Here is a 16,591-nt window from a genome sequence, read left to right as displayed (position 1 = left end):
AATAAAACAACGACATATTATTTTAACAATTATGATGAAAACAAGATAATTACATTTGATATTCCCCACTTGAAAAGTTTATTATGCATTCCAGTTAATTTTAACCAATTGGCAATCATAAAACGTAATTTCGGTGGCGACTAGCACGTGGTTAAGCCCTCTCACACTTGCCCGCCACCCCTTTAGCGTACTATCGCTTGTTTTCACGCCGCTATTTGCAAATGTATTTCATGTTTCGCCATGTTTGTCTGCAGCCTCTCATCTAGCATTCAGCATCGACCATGAGCGTTATTACGCTTTAACGACCATGCTGTAATTATCACCCGGCAACCAAACACGACGTACCTGCACCACCGCGAATAAATCCGTTCTCGCAGTTGTTTTCGCCCCCGGCTGGCTTTTCGGCCATCCGGCTTATAATGGTCGCAAATGAATTGCCACGAAGCAAACAGCCGACATTTCCGACTAAAATTTGCCAAGCTTTTTCATATAGGTGCGCAAGCTTAATACAAAATTGACATGGATTTATGCGAACGCTACTTTTCCAGATGTTTGTGAAAAAAAGGAAATAATTGCGCATTAGTCTCAATTTCTATGAAATATCTGATTTTATTTTTTGTATTTTTAAACCTTTTATGCAACCGACACTGAGATTAGTTTCAAATTTTGCTAATAAATCATGATTAACGCGAGATAATCTGTACTAACAGTGAAGAAATATTGTCTGGGATAATAAATAAATTGTTATTTAATAGATTATTTATCTTATCAGATGTCAAACACTTGAATGGTATTATAGTGAATCAAGTGACATTGAATCCTAAGTTAAATATCGTATTTTAATACCTGAAATATCACTTTGTAAATATTTGTGTTTCAATTAAAATCATATTATATATTATTTGCAAAACAAACATTTATATTTTTTCTTTACTCTACATTAACTATAACTATATAGATTTTAATTTAAATTTTAATCTACTTTTAAAAAGTTTTCTGATTTAAGATGCAACAAAATATGTTAAATTGCAATTCCATCAGATGCCAATTAAACACTTTCAGAGAATAAACTAGAGTTTGATATATTTTATGTATCAGAAAAAGATAATTACATCAGCAAATGGAATCGTTTGAATGTTCGTTTAAATTCGTTTCCGCTTTTGACCACACTGACCGAACAAGCCAATTCATATCCTCTCGCCCTCACATGCCCCTTCCATCGTGCAGGGGGCTGCTGGTGGTGATCCCTCGCAATGAACATTACGAACATTACACTCGCTACGGCGCGCAGCGTACGAAATAGACGAAACAAAATCGTAACGAGCATTTCGGGCGGAATGCGCGAGCTCGCTCATCGCCGGCTGTCGCGTGTGTTCTCCGCACATCCATGCATATTCAAATCGTGGCACAGAGTGGACACGATAAGCGCCCGCTGCAGCATCCTGCTGTCCCGCTGATACGCGCACATCCAGCGCAGCCAGTGGATCGCTTGCCGCCTGCGAGCGCTCGTTCAGTGTGTCTCCATGACGAGCCGAAGCCAAAAGCACCACGAGCGCCTGCAGGGCGAAAGCTTTTACGTCCGCGTATTATCCAAAAAGTGCTTCAATTAAGTTCGAAAGTCGAAAATAAAAATCATAAAACATGTAATCAAATCTATGATAATCAATCAAAATTAAAATAAATACAGTTTAAGAAGTTTAACTACAAGTGATCTTTTTGAAACTATTTTAATTTTATTTAATGGTACGAGATGTAGTGCAATGTGCGTGACTATAACTTAACACAAACATCGACAATAACAATAACAATACATCAATAAGTCTCGTCTAACACGCTAATACTAGTGATGCTTTGTCCTGCGCGCGAATCGAAAATGCGCGTGTAATGTGCGATCGCATCCACGTGCACAAAAACGCAAAAAATGTTCAACGCGCTGCGGTGGCGCGTGCTACTCTCCAGCATGCTGCTGGTTGTAGGCGTTGCCTGCTTCGACGAGGAGGATATCCCGAAATTTAAGTTTTCCGCTGATGAACTGCTGCATATGAATTTTCCGCCGAAGAGCAGTAATGATTTAGATCTGGATCCGTGCAAAGCAGGTAAATATAAATAAAAATATATAAAGAAATTTAGGTTTTACTCTCTATGTTTATATTTAGTTGATAATTTATTAATCTGCCGAATATTGAATGGAAAACATGTTTATCACACTTGTTTATGTTACGATAAAATGTGTAATATTCGAATAAATTTAGGCGACCCAATAAAATTTGTAACTTTCTTGAAAGTAACAAGTTATAATGATATTTATCAAATGTTTGTATTCCGTCCCTGCATTGTAAGTTTGAACATCCGCAGTTTGCGTGAATAGTCGAAAATGTTTCCGTGGCTCCCACTTGGGAGCCGGTGCAGCGGCTAGATAAATCGTGGCATATTCCGTCTACGAGCGCGGTGATACAAAGAGGACTTTAATTAAACACACCGAGTTGGCGCACAAAGACGCGAGGCGCCCATGCTCGGATGACTTATCGAGTGTGCCAGCGAGTTTGTTACTACAGTAACGCTCCCGAAGACGATGGTGAACAATGCCTGAGAATCGAATCGTCGCACAAAGCGATTCGTTTAAAGTTTACGAATTAATCTTGTTTATAAGTATACGATTTCGGTCGCTGAAACGAGATAAATAAGACGTCGTTTGAGTGGCCTTACGAGACTACAAGAAGTTTTATTTCGTAAAGTCTGATGAGATTTTTTTTATTGCACGAGTTATTGCAAAGAGCGGAGTATAATTGAAGGCGAATTTTCGTGCGCAAGTGAGGAATTTTCAATTTGTCGATCACACTTGACGTGGTCTGACGTTTCCATTTCGTCGAAATCGGATCTAATTTTAAACGAATTTGCGAGCGCCCCGTGAGAAAGTGGCGGCGGCCGGTTGACAAGACAAGCACCCTGGGGCGGGGCGCGACAGATTAATGTCTATAAAACGTCGAGGAGCTTAACTTTGCTTTCGGTGATTGATTGATTCATTGCCTATTGGCTTCTTGAACAAGTCTACGCTGTGCGGCAAATTGATAGAAATGTAATCAAATGATTTTTATAGGATGAACAAAAAGCACTAGTATTTTACCAATATTAATAAATCTATATGTAAAAAACAATGTCAAATTAGTTACAACATTTATAACTCAAGAACGACTCGACCGATTTTGATTATCAATAATTTATTGGATTTGTCTTTGCTCTAAATAGCATAATGTCTATTTGACAAAATTTTGTTCTTAAAGGGTGTTAAATAAACGATCTAAATTGGTATAAATATTCAATAATAATTATAGTTAAATAACTGAATACGAGATGGCGTTAAAGTGTATTATTAGCATTTCTCATTTCTCAATAAAATTGCGAATATTATTGATAAAATCGATACAGACTAGGTCTTGAACGAGAAAATAAAAATGAATTATATTTTACTAAAAACAGCGGGGCCGAGGTCGCAGTTATGAATATTGTATACAAGCAATTCTTGTTGCGAAACAAAAACGCAACTGAAAGCGAATTTAATAACCGCGATAGTGGTATATAACATAAATTAGCCAATCTCTTAATTACAGCGAGTTAATGATTTCGTAGAATTATTGACTCGAACGTCATTTGGTATGAAGGCGCGCGCTGTAGTAAACAAATCTAGTAGCAGCTGGATCAAATTAAGCCAAAGCGATAGACAATGCGCGCCCAGATGTCACGCATCGTCGTCATCATTATCATCATCTCGACAGCGCGGCGGCGTCGGCAATAGTTGCGTGCGGCGGGCGAGTGAGAATTAATTGGGTCCGATCATTCATGAAACGTTGAAGCGCACGCCATGGGACAAAGCGTCCGGCAGATAACTACAGAAATTGCACCAGCGACGCTTCTAGTAGACAAGTTGACGCTTGCTATCGCCTATCGAAACTTATCGGGCATGCGTCCGCGCGTATGCGCAGCTTGTATAAAGTCTGCGCGCTCGCCGAGATAACAGCATTCAATAACAACACTGATAGCCGGGACGCGCTCGAGGGATGGCCGCGGATTCAATGTTTCAACGCGCTTATCAGCAGCGACTATCAGCGGCCTAACTAGCGGTGGCTCTGGTGGCTGTGCACAGATCAAGGACGGTCATGTTTTACAAAATTATCGAAATTTTGTGTTGTCACGAATTGCGCACAGCAACGATGCACGGGGTCTATGATTTTTCTCGCGGGCTTTTGGCCTCATTAGCGTTGTGTTGCGAAATAACAAAAGGAGTCTATTGATTAAAATCTAATGATGATGACGGCGCGAGAAACGGTTGCTCTACTCTTGCAATTTGATGGGGAGTGTAGAGTAAAGGGGGCTTAACAAAGTGCCCACTTCAAACGGCAGCGGCGGGGAATCGGATGAGTATCGAGTGATTCTTCAAACACTTCGAATCTTACAGTTCTGCATTTAGTATAATTTATACTTTTTGATGGATGATATTTATTAACAAAAATCCTTGTATTTGTAGGTGGTTTCTTGGGAGATATTGCAATTCCCGATACACCAACTTCTAAACCCCAAGACTATCAAAAACAAGTTAATTCCTTCAAACAAGACGTTCTTGATGGATTGCAAATTGAAGAGGAAGGTCTTTCTGACCTGGTGCGTCGCAAAACCAAAATTGCCCACCAGCAGCAGCAGCAACAGAATATACCCACAATATTACCAAGTTACAATGACCCATCTTTACTGGTCAATTCCAATACTGATACAAAAACCAAAAAAGACATTCTTAAAAAACCTACTCCCCAAGAACTTAATCAAAACAGTAATGGCCGAATAGTGTTTCAATATGCTACTGAGAATGCCAAAGATGGTAAAAACACCAAAGCCCTAACTGAATTTCCTTCCCATGATGGAGGTATTTCGAGAAGGCGTCGTCGAAAGCACAAGAAACGTCGACGTGGTTCACAAACCTCTTCTAGTTCTGAAACTTCCGATGATCCTATGTTAAGTGAAGATCCTAGACCCGTTCATGAATTTGAACCAATGTTTGACTTAAAACCAAAAAAATACGCACCTCATAGACGTACCACAAGGGCTGCAACTGCGCGTAAAGAACGTGTGTGGGATTACGGTGTGATCCCGTATGAAATTGATGCTAACTTTAGTGGTGCACACAAGGCCCTTTTTAAGCAGGCTATGCGTCACTGGGAAAACTCCACCTGCGTGAAGTTTGTTGAGAGGTCACCTGATGACCATCCCAACTTTATTATGTTTACTGAACGCCCGTGCGGATGTTGCTCGTTTGTAGGTAAGCGAGGCAATGGTCCACAAGCCATCAGCATTGGGAAGAACTGTGACAAATTCGGTATTGTCGTTCACGAGCTTGGGCACGTGGTGGGTTTCTGGCACGAGCACACGCGACCTGACCGGACATGCACGTGAATATCATTCGCACACACATAATGAATGGTAAGAATCAACTTTTATTCTTAATCCGGAGCGGTTTTGACTTAGACACGTCCGGTTTGATGTCATATAATGTACCTTTGGCACGTTGCAGGCCAGGATTACAACTTCAACAAACTGAGTTCGGATGAGGTCAACTCGTTGGGGCTGACATACGATTACGATTCGATTATGCACTACGCACGGAACACGTTCTCGAAGGGGACTTATTTGGACACCATCCAGCCGATTGATGTGCCAGGCCGGAAGCGGCCCGAAATCGGTCAACGCCTGCGGCTCTCACAAGGCGATATCGATCAGACTAATTTGCTCTATAAATGTCCAAGTACGTATTTATTTGTTATAAAATACATGATAATAATAAAACAATTTGTAGAGTGCGGTCAAACATTCCAAGCAAACGCCGCACACTTCAATTCTCCAAATTTTAACAATATGCTTAGTTTTCACGAAGAGAAATGTGAATGGCGAATTACTGCCACCCACGGGGAAAGAATTGTTCTGAATATTACTGATCTTGACATTCCAAAATCTGCTAACTGCTCAGAGGACTATATTGAAATACGTGATGGATATTGGCATAAATCGCCAATCCTCGGAAAATACTGCGGTAGTGGTAAAATAAACGAGCCTATTATTTCTACAGGTAGTAGAATGTTGGTCACGTATGTAACTAAGGAACCCACCAGTCAACGTGGATTTGCTGCACATTACGAGGGTAATAATTTCAAATCTTGACTTAAAATCAATTAAAACTTGTTCCGTTTTAGCTGTTTGTAGAGGTGAACTTGATTTGGAATCAGGTGGTCACCTAGAATCTCCTAATTACCCCGAAGACTATCAACCTAACAAAGAATGCGTCTGGAAGTTGACAGTTCCTGAAAATTATCAAGTTGCTATGAAATTTCAAAGTTTTGAAATTGAAAACCATGATAATTGTGTTTATGACTACGTAGAAGTGCGTGATGGATTAACAATGGACAGTCCTGTTATCGGTGTGTTTTGTGGGAACAAGATACCACCTGATATAAGGTCTACCAGCAACCATCTTTTGGTAAAGTTTGTTTCGGACGGATCTGTACAAAAGGCTGGATTCTCAGCAACGTTTATCAAGGAATATGATGAATGTAGTGGTACTGAGCATGGGTGCGCACAAGAATGTGTAAACACTTTAGGGTCTTATGTGTGTGCATGCAGAATTGGATATGAGTTACATTCCGATGGGAAAAACTGCGAAGGTTTGTTATATTGGCATGATATAAATCTAGATTTAATGTATTTTGTTATTACAGATGCTTGTGGAGGGGTTTACCAAATTGTTAACGGAACTATCACTTCTCCTTCATTTCCCGATCTATATCCAGCAAATAAATCATGCACCTGGGAAATAGTGGCACCTCCCCAATACCGTATTACTTTGAATTTCACATCTTTTGATCTCGAAGGAAATGAATTGCAACAACAACAATGTGATTATGATCGAGTGGATGTTCTTAGCAAAAATAGAAACCATGGACCATTTTGTGGTCCTACTAAACCACCACTTATTACTTCCGAGAGTAATACATTACGAATAACTTTTAATAGTGATTCAAGTGTTCAAAAAAGAGGGTTTGCTGCTGTTTTCTCAGCTGACATGGATGAATGTGCAATTAACAATGGCGGATGCCAACACGATTGCATCAACACTTTGGGCTCCTATCAATGCGGCTGTCACAACGGGTTTGTTCTTCATGAAAATAAAAAAGACTGCAAGGAAGGCGGATGCAAATATGAAGTTACCAATCATTACGGAAATATAACTTCTCCCAACTATCCAGATTTTTATCCTTCTCGAAAAGACTGTGTTTGGAAATTTAGTACTACCCCCGGGCACCGTATTAAAATTCAGTTCTTCAGGTTTGAAATGGAACCCCATCAGGAGTGCTCCTACGATCACATTGTTTTCTACGACGGGGATTCTCCTGAAGCAAATACTTTAGGAAGATTCTGCGGATCAAAGCTACCACATCCTATTGTTGCCACAGGCAACCAGATGTATATGGTGTTTAAATCTGATCAGAGTGTTCAACGTGGCGGATTTCTTGCAACACACTCAACAGTATGTGGGGTCATTTGAGCGCCACTACTACTAGGAATCACGTCTACTCACACTCAAGATATGGAAGCGCTACTTATGATGAATACTCAGACTGTGACTGGACCATCGAGGCACCTCCCAACCATAATGTTTATATTAATTTTCTCGAATTTGATTTGGAGTATGAAGAACATTGTGGGTATGATTATTTAGAAGTGTTTAATGGACCAGATGCTAGTGGTATGTCATCGGGGAGATTTTGTGGAAATAATGTAAGTATTACATAGAGCAAACTACAATCGGTCATATTCTGTAATAATCTTTATTTTAGAAACCAGCTGATATTATATCAGTGCAGGAGACACTCCTCATCCGATTCAAAAGTGACGATACGTACTGCCTCAAAGGATTCTCCATTGTCTACGAAGCCGTGGAACGTTATGACAGTGACGAGGATTCTTAAATTCAAGTTTCAGCCTCGGCAGCTGCGGTAAAGTCAAAACTTAAGCGATAATACTCAGAATACTGCCATATGCTTCCATATAGCGGTTTATTGCGACCAACATTGTTTGATCTCTCGTGCACAGCTCAACACATGTACTCATTTATCCTGACGGTTTGTACATAAGTATTCAGTTAGATAATTAATCAATTACCTCTTAAATCAACGTTTAAGCGACAATTTTATGTACTTGTACCATGTAATACTAATTTTAATTATTAACGGTAATTATTCAGCATAGTAAACTATAAATATTTATTTCTAGTTGTTATACTAGTGTAGATTTTGTGTGGCTAAACATTGATTATAACCGTTAGATACGTACTAGTAAGTATAATTCAAAATTATAAATAAACACAGAACTCAAATTTACTGATGCAATTAATTAATTTACTTTAAATCTTTTTCGACATTTTGGAACTAAGGAATTGATCAAATTTACTTATTTTATTACTTTTCCAGTTTCTCATCGTTATATTGTAAATATCCTTTACGCGTATTTCACCAAGTTATCCTTTCCATCTTCTATAACCATATACTTATTCTATATTAATTAATTTATTTCGAGTTTCTTACTGCCATTGTTGCCCTTTGGAAGTTCTTTACTTTACGCATACGCTTTCAACCCACGAAACAATTTAAAAGGCGCTGTAATATCCATTAAAAATAAATATATTTTTTTTAATTTTAAGATTTGATGTAGAAAACGTTCAGTATCCGGTAATGTAAATAACATGTGAACATTTTGAGTTTTTCACTTTTATGGCACCAGAACCTGAGTACCTGATTTTGAGTATCTCACCGAAATATTCTTATTTCAAAGACGTTCTACACGTTACATGCTCTTTCGACAATCTAAACCTCTCGAAGGTGCCCTGAAATGCTCTTTAAAACTGGTAATTTTTGCAAAAATTTTAAAACAGCCCTGTATCTTGTGAATTAATTCACTTTTTTGAGTACCTCATTTAATTTTGAAAAATGTCAATTTTTGAAGAACATTTTTGCGTACGTTCAAAGGGTTTAGAAGGTGTATAGCAACTTTTAATTGGAAATATGATTATTCAAATAATGTAAAATAGTTGACAAAATACAGTACGTTTTTTAGTCCATTTGCATTAATTTTTGTAAAAATGTTAAGGTTTTAAAAGCATTTTAAGGTGGCGTAAAGTGCAGAAATAGCAACATTTTGTAAATGGTCTCTTAAACTAAGGTATAAAAATATTTTATTGGTACACAAAATATTGGGTGTTTTTGGAACAAAATTTGAAATCTTATAAAATGATGATGATGGATGAACAAAAATCAAGTATTTATTTTATGATTCCATTGTTTTTAATTTTATATTTCTTTGCAAACCTCAATAAATCAAACTTAATTACGTCAGTATTTGTTTACATTAGAAATAATAAAACACGGACCAACGGCGAAAGTCATGAATATGTAAGCCAACTAAGCAATTTACGTATACCTATGTACTTTCCACTCGCAAGTAAAACAATCAAACACAATAAATTACAGTGATAACAAGAGTGTTTACACTAGCGTTTGTACCTTTTATAGTCGCGCATTTTTCTTACGTGAGTGAATTTTTTGAAAACTAATTAAAAATTAAACATGAAGGTGACATTACTAAAAAAATTGCAAATTGAATTTATTTGAATGTTTGTTTTAGGTTTTCGGCATTTTTTGTTTACTTTTGGGAACAATATCGGCATATCCGGAGGATTCAAATAGACCTCATGGAGTGAAACCGTTGTATTATTACCGTAATAATACTTCATTAAAAAATTAATTAACGGAGTAATCACGATTTCTGTTTGCAGAGCAAATTACATCATTATTAGGTCCAATATTAGGAGGGGATGATTCGAATGGAAGCCTACAATCCATGCTTGGAGCCATTGGTAAGCTAGGTCAACGTGCGTCGTCCTGGTACGACATCCTAATTGAACACAGCGACTCGCACAAATTTGTCGACGATCCTGATTCAATGCTCGGCAATGTTGTCGAAGGTGTCAAAGAGAAGATTCAACAGTGTTATGCTGATGAATCTAACGGTGAAGCACTGAGGAGTCAAGTATCTGAAAACAATCTTGATTTCAGTGGTAATTATCACAAGTATTTTGAAAAATTAAATATAATATAATTTTGGTTTGAAACAGATCCTGTGGCGAGAGAATTTATGGTCATTGTCAACGGTGTCAATCAATTAAAAGAGCTTTTACAAAAAGAAGGATATATTCGTGATATCAATCAAATGAAATATATGAAACCAGTGAATATTCAAAATGGTGGAAGGGAATGTAAGTTGACACGATGCAAAATTATAAATGTAAATAATTTATTAATAAAATTAATTTTTCAGTTTGGATTTTCAAGTTGTTAGAAAGCAAAGCGTTTCTACGAATTATTTGTGAGTTTTTTTTTTTAAATTTAACTATTAAAAGTAAAATGTGATTTTTAATCAAATATTAATTAAACGTTGTTGCAGGTGGAATGATGAATGTTGAATGGGATATCCTCGTCAGCGCGTTAATGTCACAATTGTAATATTTTAATATCCTATTTAGTTAACAAGCGTTATTGCATATGTTATTATTACATTCGACAATTAAATTTCACTTTGAAGATGGTTTAGTCTGATTAAAATTGACAGATCCGCTGTCATAATCAGTTCGAGAGTTATCGGACAATTCTGCGCTTTCGCAATGCCGGTTTTGCAATGTTCCTGATAAATAACACTAGATTAAAATGTAAAACGTTATAGTTTGACATTAAATCGTTAAGCCGAAACCACCGAAAACCCGCTACTGTGGGCCGTGTTAGTTCGTTACGCAGCACCGGATGGCCGGATAGGCGAGAAGCCTTTACTCTAAATGAATATTAATTAATCCTGACGATTTGTGGGTGGCTCAGCTCCCCGGCCGGCGATCGTTGTGAATTTTGCATTTCGACCGCGGCGAACAAAGCCATTGTGCAAAAGTAGGTGCCGCCACCCCGGCGCCCTACCGCCCCAACTCGGCTGATAGCGGTAATTTCCTGTTTTGAAGTCCTTTCACGGCGCAAAACGCGTGCGAATCGAAGTTATGCGCAGGCCAACCGTAAACCCAATACATACGAGTGCAATTTAGGCGTAATTTACGTATAAATAAATTTAATACAATTGAATACTAGTTTTTTCAAATGCAATTATTATTCATCTTACTCCCAGACCAGTTTAATTCCGGTTTATGTGTTGATTAACATAACTACTCAAATTATCTAAAAATAAGATACTATGCTTATTGCGTATTTAATAATGTTTACAACCTTTGTGGGAGTCGCACTAACAAGATGCAAACAGAGGAATAAGAACTACTTGAAGCTAAATAACAGTAGGCGTCTCGCTGACAACGGGGAGAGCGTATCGCATTATTCAATTAAGCTTCGTCAACTTGCCTCAAGTCGCAAGTCACAAGTTCTTCAGTCGTAGCCTAAACCAGCTTGAGCTAAAACTAAATTTCACTGTGCCTTTACTCCAGTATTCGGAGATTGTTTGCTATTCGAAATTGACTCTAGCGCAGTGCACCAAGTCAGCCTGAAAGACTAAGAAGTAAAGAAGCTGAGAAGAGGAAAAGAAACCGAAGGAAACGAAGAAAATGTTCAACTCCCTTGGTATCGCCATCTTGCTGATGTTGGCGTTGTTGTGAGTACCACGCGAGCAAGACGCGGCTTTTCTTAATTTTCCGTTTTCCCTTCTGCCGCTGCGGGTGCTGGATGAAGACGCTAATAACGATTATGTTTACGCGCACACGGACGCGTATAGTAAAGCAATTTGCACGGCGTAATCTTATTAAATTCTTCTTTCCGCCGGCGGCTGCTTTCATTGAAAATGCGAAAATGCGCACTGTGTGACGATACGCCTTCAAGTACAAATATTTTGAGTGCCCAAAGCGTACAACGATAGGGAAAAACGTCGAGAGTCCTGTAAGATATGCGGAGCGTTGCGCGTAAATTAATTCGTTAATTGGCGCTTGTCCGCTGCTCTGATTAATTAGCGCCTAATCAATTATTATTACAAACAATACTTGAACTCGAAATTTCGGAATTAAAAAATTCCCGAAATGTTTAAACAGCATTTATTTAATAATTATTTTGCTTAATCCTGTATTATTTAAATGTTTCTTTGAATTATAAAGTTATCACCTATCTGTACTTGATAAATTATGCGTTGGATGGCAATTTACAGCTGAAGTAACTTGTAAAATTGGCTCGTTATAAAAGTGTCAAAGTTAGCTCCCTAAACTCCTACTCAGCGACAAATTGCTTTCTGCGCCTTTGCAAAAATACTCCACAACAAATAAATCACAATTTGTGTTTGCGACAGGCAGCGACATGGCGCAGAATGCAACGCACACCAGCGCAAACTCGAGAAGCAGATCATCGACAACGTGTTCTCTTCGACGAACTATGATCCACGCGTGCGGCCATCCGGCGTAAACAGCTCGTCTGGTAATTAAATAACTAATTAACGCACTGAACGCGCGCGATTCGATCCAATCGCCGATGCCATTAAGTGATTTTATTGGCCGTTGGAGGATCGCTATATTTTGGATTTCATTGAGCGCGTGGTGCCAATTTTCTTTGCCCTTTATTTTTTATTATTTGCTCGTTGCTCTCGTCGACTTGTTTTTTAATATTTTTCCATTATCTGCTTTGTTCCACGAACGCCAATGCCAATATTGGAAATTCGCTCGGGTTGATATTGCCACTGCAACTGGGTTTTTTCTCCGGGGGCATATCAACGCAAATTGCCGGCTTCCTGGTATCCGTGGCAATGTCGACTACGTGGCTGCAAAAAAAAAACACCGTGCACTTGTTGAAAATTGCGTAACATTTGTTGCGAAATTTTTTTTGCGTACTGCTTGGACTTTGTTTGTTACACTTTGGTGGCGGGTGGTCCGACAGCCTTCGTTAAGCCTTTGGAGGTAGTTGTGAACATGTATGTTCGAAAGATACACCGCCTTGATGACGATAAAATGGTAAGCCACATTCATCATTTTAATTAGTTAAATCAAACGTTGCTGCACAGAAAAAAAAACTCACAAAATTAAAAATAAAATTGAGTTTTACATACGCAGTATTTTCATAAAAAAAGATCTTTGTGAACAAAAATTGCAATTTTAAAATTTCATCATTTTTTCAAAGCGATTAAAAATATTATAAATAAAATATAGTAATAGTGTTAACTTTCTTTATAGCTATAAAATACATGTAAATTATTTAGTATTCGATGGCAAAATTGAAATTCAGATAAATTAATTGATTATGGGCTCTGATTAAGATGCAAATCACGCATCGTCTTAATGCAATAAACTCTTTGCGAAAATTTCCAGCATCGCAATTTGTTTACGACGTCGGATGCCGTCGTCACTTCAATTTCGCGAGCCTGGAACGCGACGCGACGTTGAAACCTTTTTATCTAATTAAACTCAATTACATTTAATTAAATTAAATTAAAACCGGCACGGTGCGGTGCGCGCACGCAAATTGGCGACCGACCAAACGATTCAACCAGCATACTCACACATAAAAGAGAAACATTACCAAAAACAATTAGTATGCATTTTTTTTATCGAGATAATAATTTCTCCAACTGTTTCACAACACTGCTTAGGAATATTTTGCTGAATTCTTTTGCGTTCAGTTATTTAGCTTGGACACAACGTTCAGGCAAATGTGGGTGGACGAACGGTTGAAATTCAACGCAATCAACGGCGTGCCCCACCTGAATCTCAACGACGACGATGATTTATGGACGCCAGGCCTGTTCTTCAACGATTACAAGGGATCGACGCACGACGTGACGACGCCGAACATTCTCGTACGCCTTTGGCCGAATGGCACTGTGATGCATAGCAAGCGGTACAATTTGATGTTGTATTGCGATATGGATTTTCACGATTTTCCGTTTGACGTTCAGACGTGCAACATGACTATTGCTGCTTGTACGTAAAAGTAATTTATCATTAGCAAGCAATAAATATTTAAATATTTTTCACTACACAAAAAGTTTCAAAGGTTGGAGTTTGTATATAGAAAAGGTTTTATATCAATAATTCGATGCACTCAATATTTTGTTCTTATTCTGTAATGCATTTAAAGTTAGAAGCATCGACCCAAAACTTTACTTTCAAATGAAGAAGTTTGCTGCGCTCGACAAAAATATAAAGTGCTTTATTAATTTTCTATCTCTGTTTCCAGACGCTTACAGATCCAGCGACATTGTTCTAAAGTGGAGATCACCCGATGAGGAGGCAATATTCATCGCCAAATCGCTGATCAATGATGGACTTTATACATTGAAAAAGTTTGATACTATCGCCACCAGCAGTAAAACTTCGACAGGTCAGTTAATGATTATAAATTGAAATTGTAAAAGTGCAAACACTCGTCAAATATAAATTTATTATTTGCAGGTGAATATTCCAAGCTGGTTTTATCGCTTGATTTTCAACGTGTGCTTCCTTACTATGGTATTCAAATATTTATTCCTTGCTTGATGATGACTATTGCTGGATATTTACCGTTTTGGATTGGAATGAAACATTTCAATGCCAGAATTATTTTAGGTGAGTTTTATGAAATTCCCGTATATCTACAATTATTACTATTACTTTTTTGTTGTCAATTTATGATGGGAATTTTCATTTTCTGTTGTTTTTTGTTTATCATTTTTTATTGCATATTTACAAAAAATCGTTTTCCTTCCCAAGTTTGTGTCCGCTTGAATGGTAAATAAGGTAAGAGAAAATAAGAAAGTTGAAACTCTGACATATCTCACGCAAAGGTAAGCTATAATAAGGATCCTTGCGTTTAGAACGCATAGTCCTTTTCTCTTTTGGGTGCCCTGGAGAATGATAAAACGAAAACCGACCCGCAGGCACAGACATTGGCGTTGGTATCGACATGGAGACAAGATCCAACAAAAAAGAGAAAAACGTTACAGTAACAGATCGAAAACGAATACGAATTCGAATGTGAAAACGTACATGCGAAGGCATCGCCAAAGAAAAAGGCGCAAACGTTTTTTTTCTCTCTACTGTTGCTGCTGCGTCAGATCCGAGTTTGGGTTTGGGTTTGCGTTTGAGCTGATAAGACTTAGGAAAACCCAACTAAGTGATTCTCCAATTCGTTTAAATTCGCCGATATAAATAGATAGGGCGATGTTTTCAGTCAAGGCTCAGCACCAGGACGAATCTCGTTCGAATTCCTGGCTGTGCTTAAACGACCGGGTATTTGAAAAAAAAAACGTATGATACACAAGACTGAAGAGTAATTGAATGTTTCTTTGAACTCGTTATAAGCAAAAGTCAATTTTGCAATTAAAAAATTTAATTAAACTCGTAACTTCCATAGATTTAAAAATAAGTTATTTTTTATTTATGGCCAATTAAAAGTTTGTTTAATTAATTACTTCCATAAATATTTGTTTTAATTATTTTAGACTTGTTTTTTCTCTCTTCTGGGCACAATTGCTAATTAATTATACTAGAAGCCATCAGTCCATAAATATTATTTATTTAGAGCACAAATCCACGTTTTAATATTTACAAGATGGCATATGGTATAAACGAAAAACAAAGAACCTTTAAATCATGAACAGAAACAAAGTAAAAAAATTCCCTGCTTTGAAGAAAAACCGTAAAGACGTATCCACTCGTCACAGACGCACAAGTCACAAAGCAGGCTGTCATAAATATTTACATGTAATTTTTATTCATGCAAAAATGATACAAAGCAAAAAAATCAAAGGGCATTAATTTTAAAATAGTCGACGAATACGCATATTAATATTGTGTATTTATTTACTTTCACATTTGATTATTTATTGACTAAGGAACTTATTCATTTCTGATGAAGGCACATCGGTAAATAATGCGTGCACTCCCTCGGTGTTTGTTTATGATGTTTGCTTTTCTGTGTTGATTTTCGATTTTTTTACATTTTCCAGCCGTTGCAACCTGTTACACTCTCGCCGTGCAAATATCCAACTTCAACATCGACCTACCGCGCACATCGTACACGAAAGCAGTGGATGTTTTCACCGGCATGTCGCTGACATTCACCTTCGCAACAGTGATCGAGACGATTGTTGTTTATGTCCTCACTGCTCACAACCAGGAGAGCATCGGCGAGTCGTTGATTCAGTCCAGCGATGGATCGTCTGCAACACATTCGAAATCGTCAGATAAGACCAAACGGATGAGGGAGTGGTTGAGGGATCATTCTGACAGTACCATTGACGTAGTAGCAAAAATTGCTTATCCTGTTGTTTATCTTGTGTTTAGTATTGTTTATTGGGGTTATTATTTGTAACTAATCATTTTTCACAGGATTGAATTGTCTTTAGTTTATTTTGTGCTAATTTTGCTAATAAATACATATTAAACTGTATAATTTCATCAATTATATTTTATAACAATGAGAAACAGTAATGATGCACTTTAGCGCCATCTCGGAATCAATTATATAGCTATAACTGTTATTGAATCTCTATACCA

The 16,591-nt window shown here is 37.6% G+C and overlaps 3 protein-coding genes across 3 annotated transcripts; all 3 read left to right on the top strand.

Annotated features, from left to right (window-relative positions):
- Positions 1–1,314: 1,314 nt before the first annotated feature.
- On the top strand, positions 1,315–8,420 carry LOC135790440 (protein tolkin-like). The gene is given in 9 exon segments (XM_065300645.1): positions 1,315–2,096; positions 4,523–5,425; positions 5,428–5,469; positions 5,561–5,791; positions 5,843–6,184; positions 6,237–6,704; positions 6,759–7,571; positions 7,574–7,818; positions 7,878–8,420. Coding segments are annotated over 9 exon segments (3,351 nt in total). The 5' UTR covers positions 1,315–1,921; the 3' UTR covers positions 8,010–8,420.
- A 1,123-nt stretch (positions 8,421–9,543) lies between these two features.
- On the top strand, positions 9,544–10,681 carry LOC135791023 (uncharacterized). The gene is made up of 6 exons (XM_065301335.1): positions 9,544–9,668; positions 9,721–9,814; positions 9,872–10,153; positions 10,211–10,351; positions 10,414–10,461; positions 10,540–10,681. The coding sequence occupies exons 1-6, from the start codon at positions 9,663–9,665 to the stop codon at positions 10,596–10,598; spliced, it is 630 nt and encodes a 209-aa protein (XP_065157407.1). The 5' UTR covers positions 9,544–9,662; the 3' UTR covers positions 10,599–10,681.
- Positions 10,682–11,482: 801 nt separating this feature from the next.
- On the top strand, positions 11,483–16,487 carry LOC135791022 (glutamate-gated chloride channel-like). Its single transcript, XM_065301334.1, has 7 exons — positions 11,483–11,733; positions 12,415–12,539; positions 12,996–13,069; positions 13,735–14,035; positions 14,292–14,435; positions 14,507–14,659; positions 16,042–16,487. Exons 1-7 carry the CDS (start codon positions 11,687–11,689, stop codon positions 16,404–16,406), a joined length of 1,209 nt encoding a protein of 402 aa, XP_065157406.1. The 5' UTR covers positions 11,483–11,686; the 3' UTR covers positions 16,407–16,487.
- Positions 16,488–16,591: the final 104 nt, after the last annotated feature.

The sequence above is a fragment of the Atheta coriaria genome, unplaced genomic scaffold, assembly GCF_025399875.1.
Source record: "Atheta coriaria isolate IRGN ID8LTWV9N9 unplaced genomic scaffold, Caltech_Dcor_3.1 hic_scaffold_4_pilon, whole genome shotgun sequence".
In the NCBI taxonomy this organism is placed as follows: Eukaryota; Metazoa; Arthropoda; class Insecta; order Coleoptera; family Staphylinidae; genus Dalotia; species Dalotia coriaria.
This window is presented reverse-complemented; position numbering and strand designations above follow the sequence as displayed.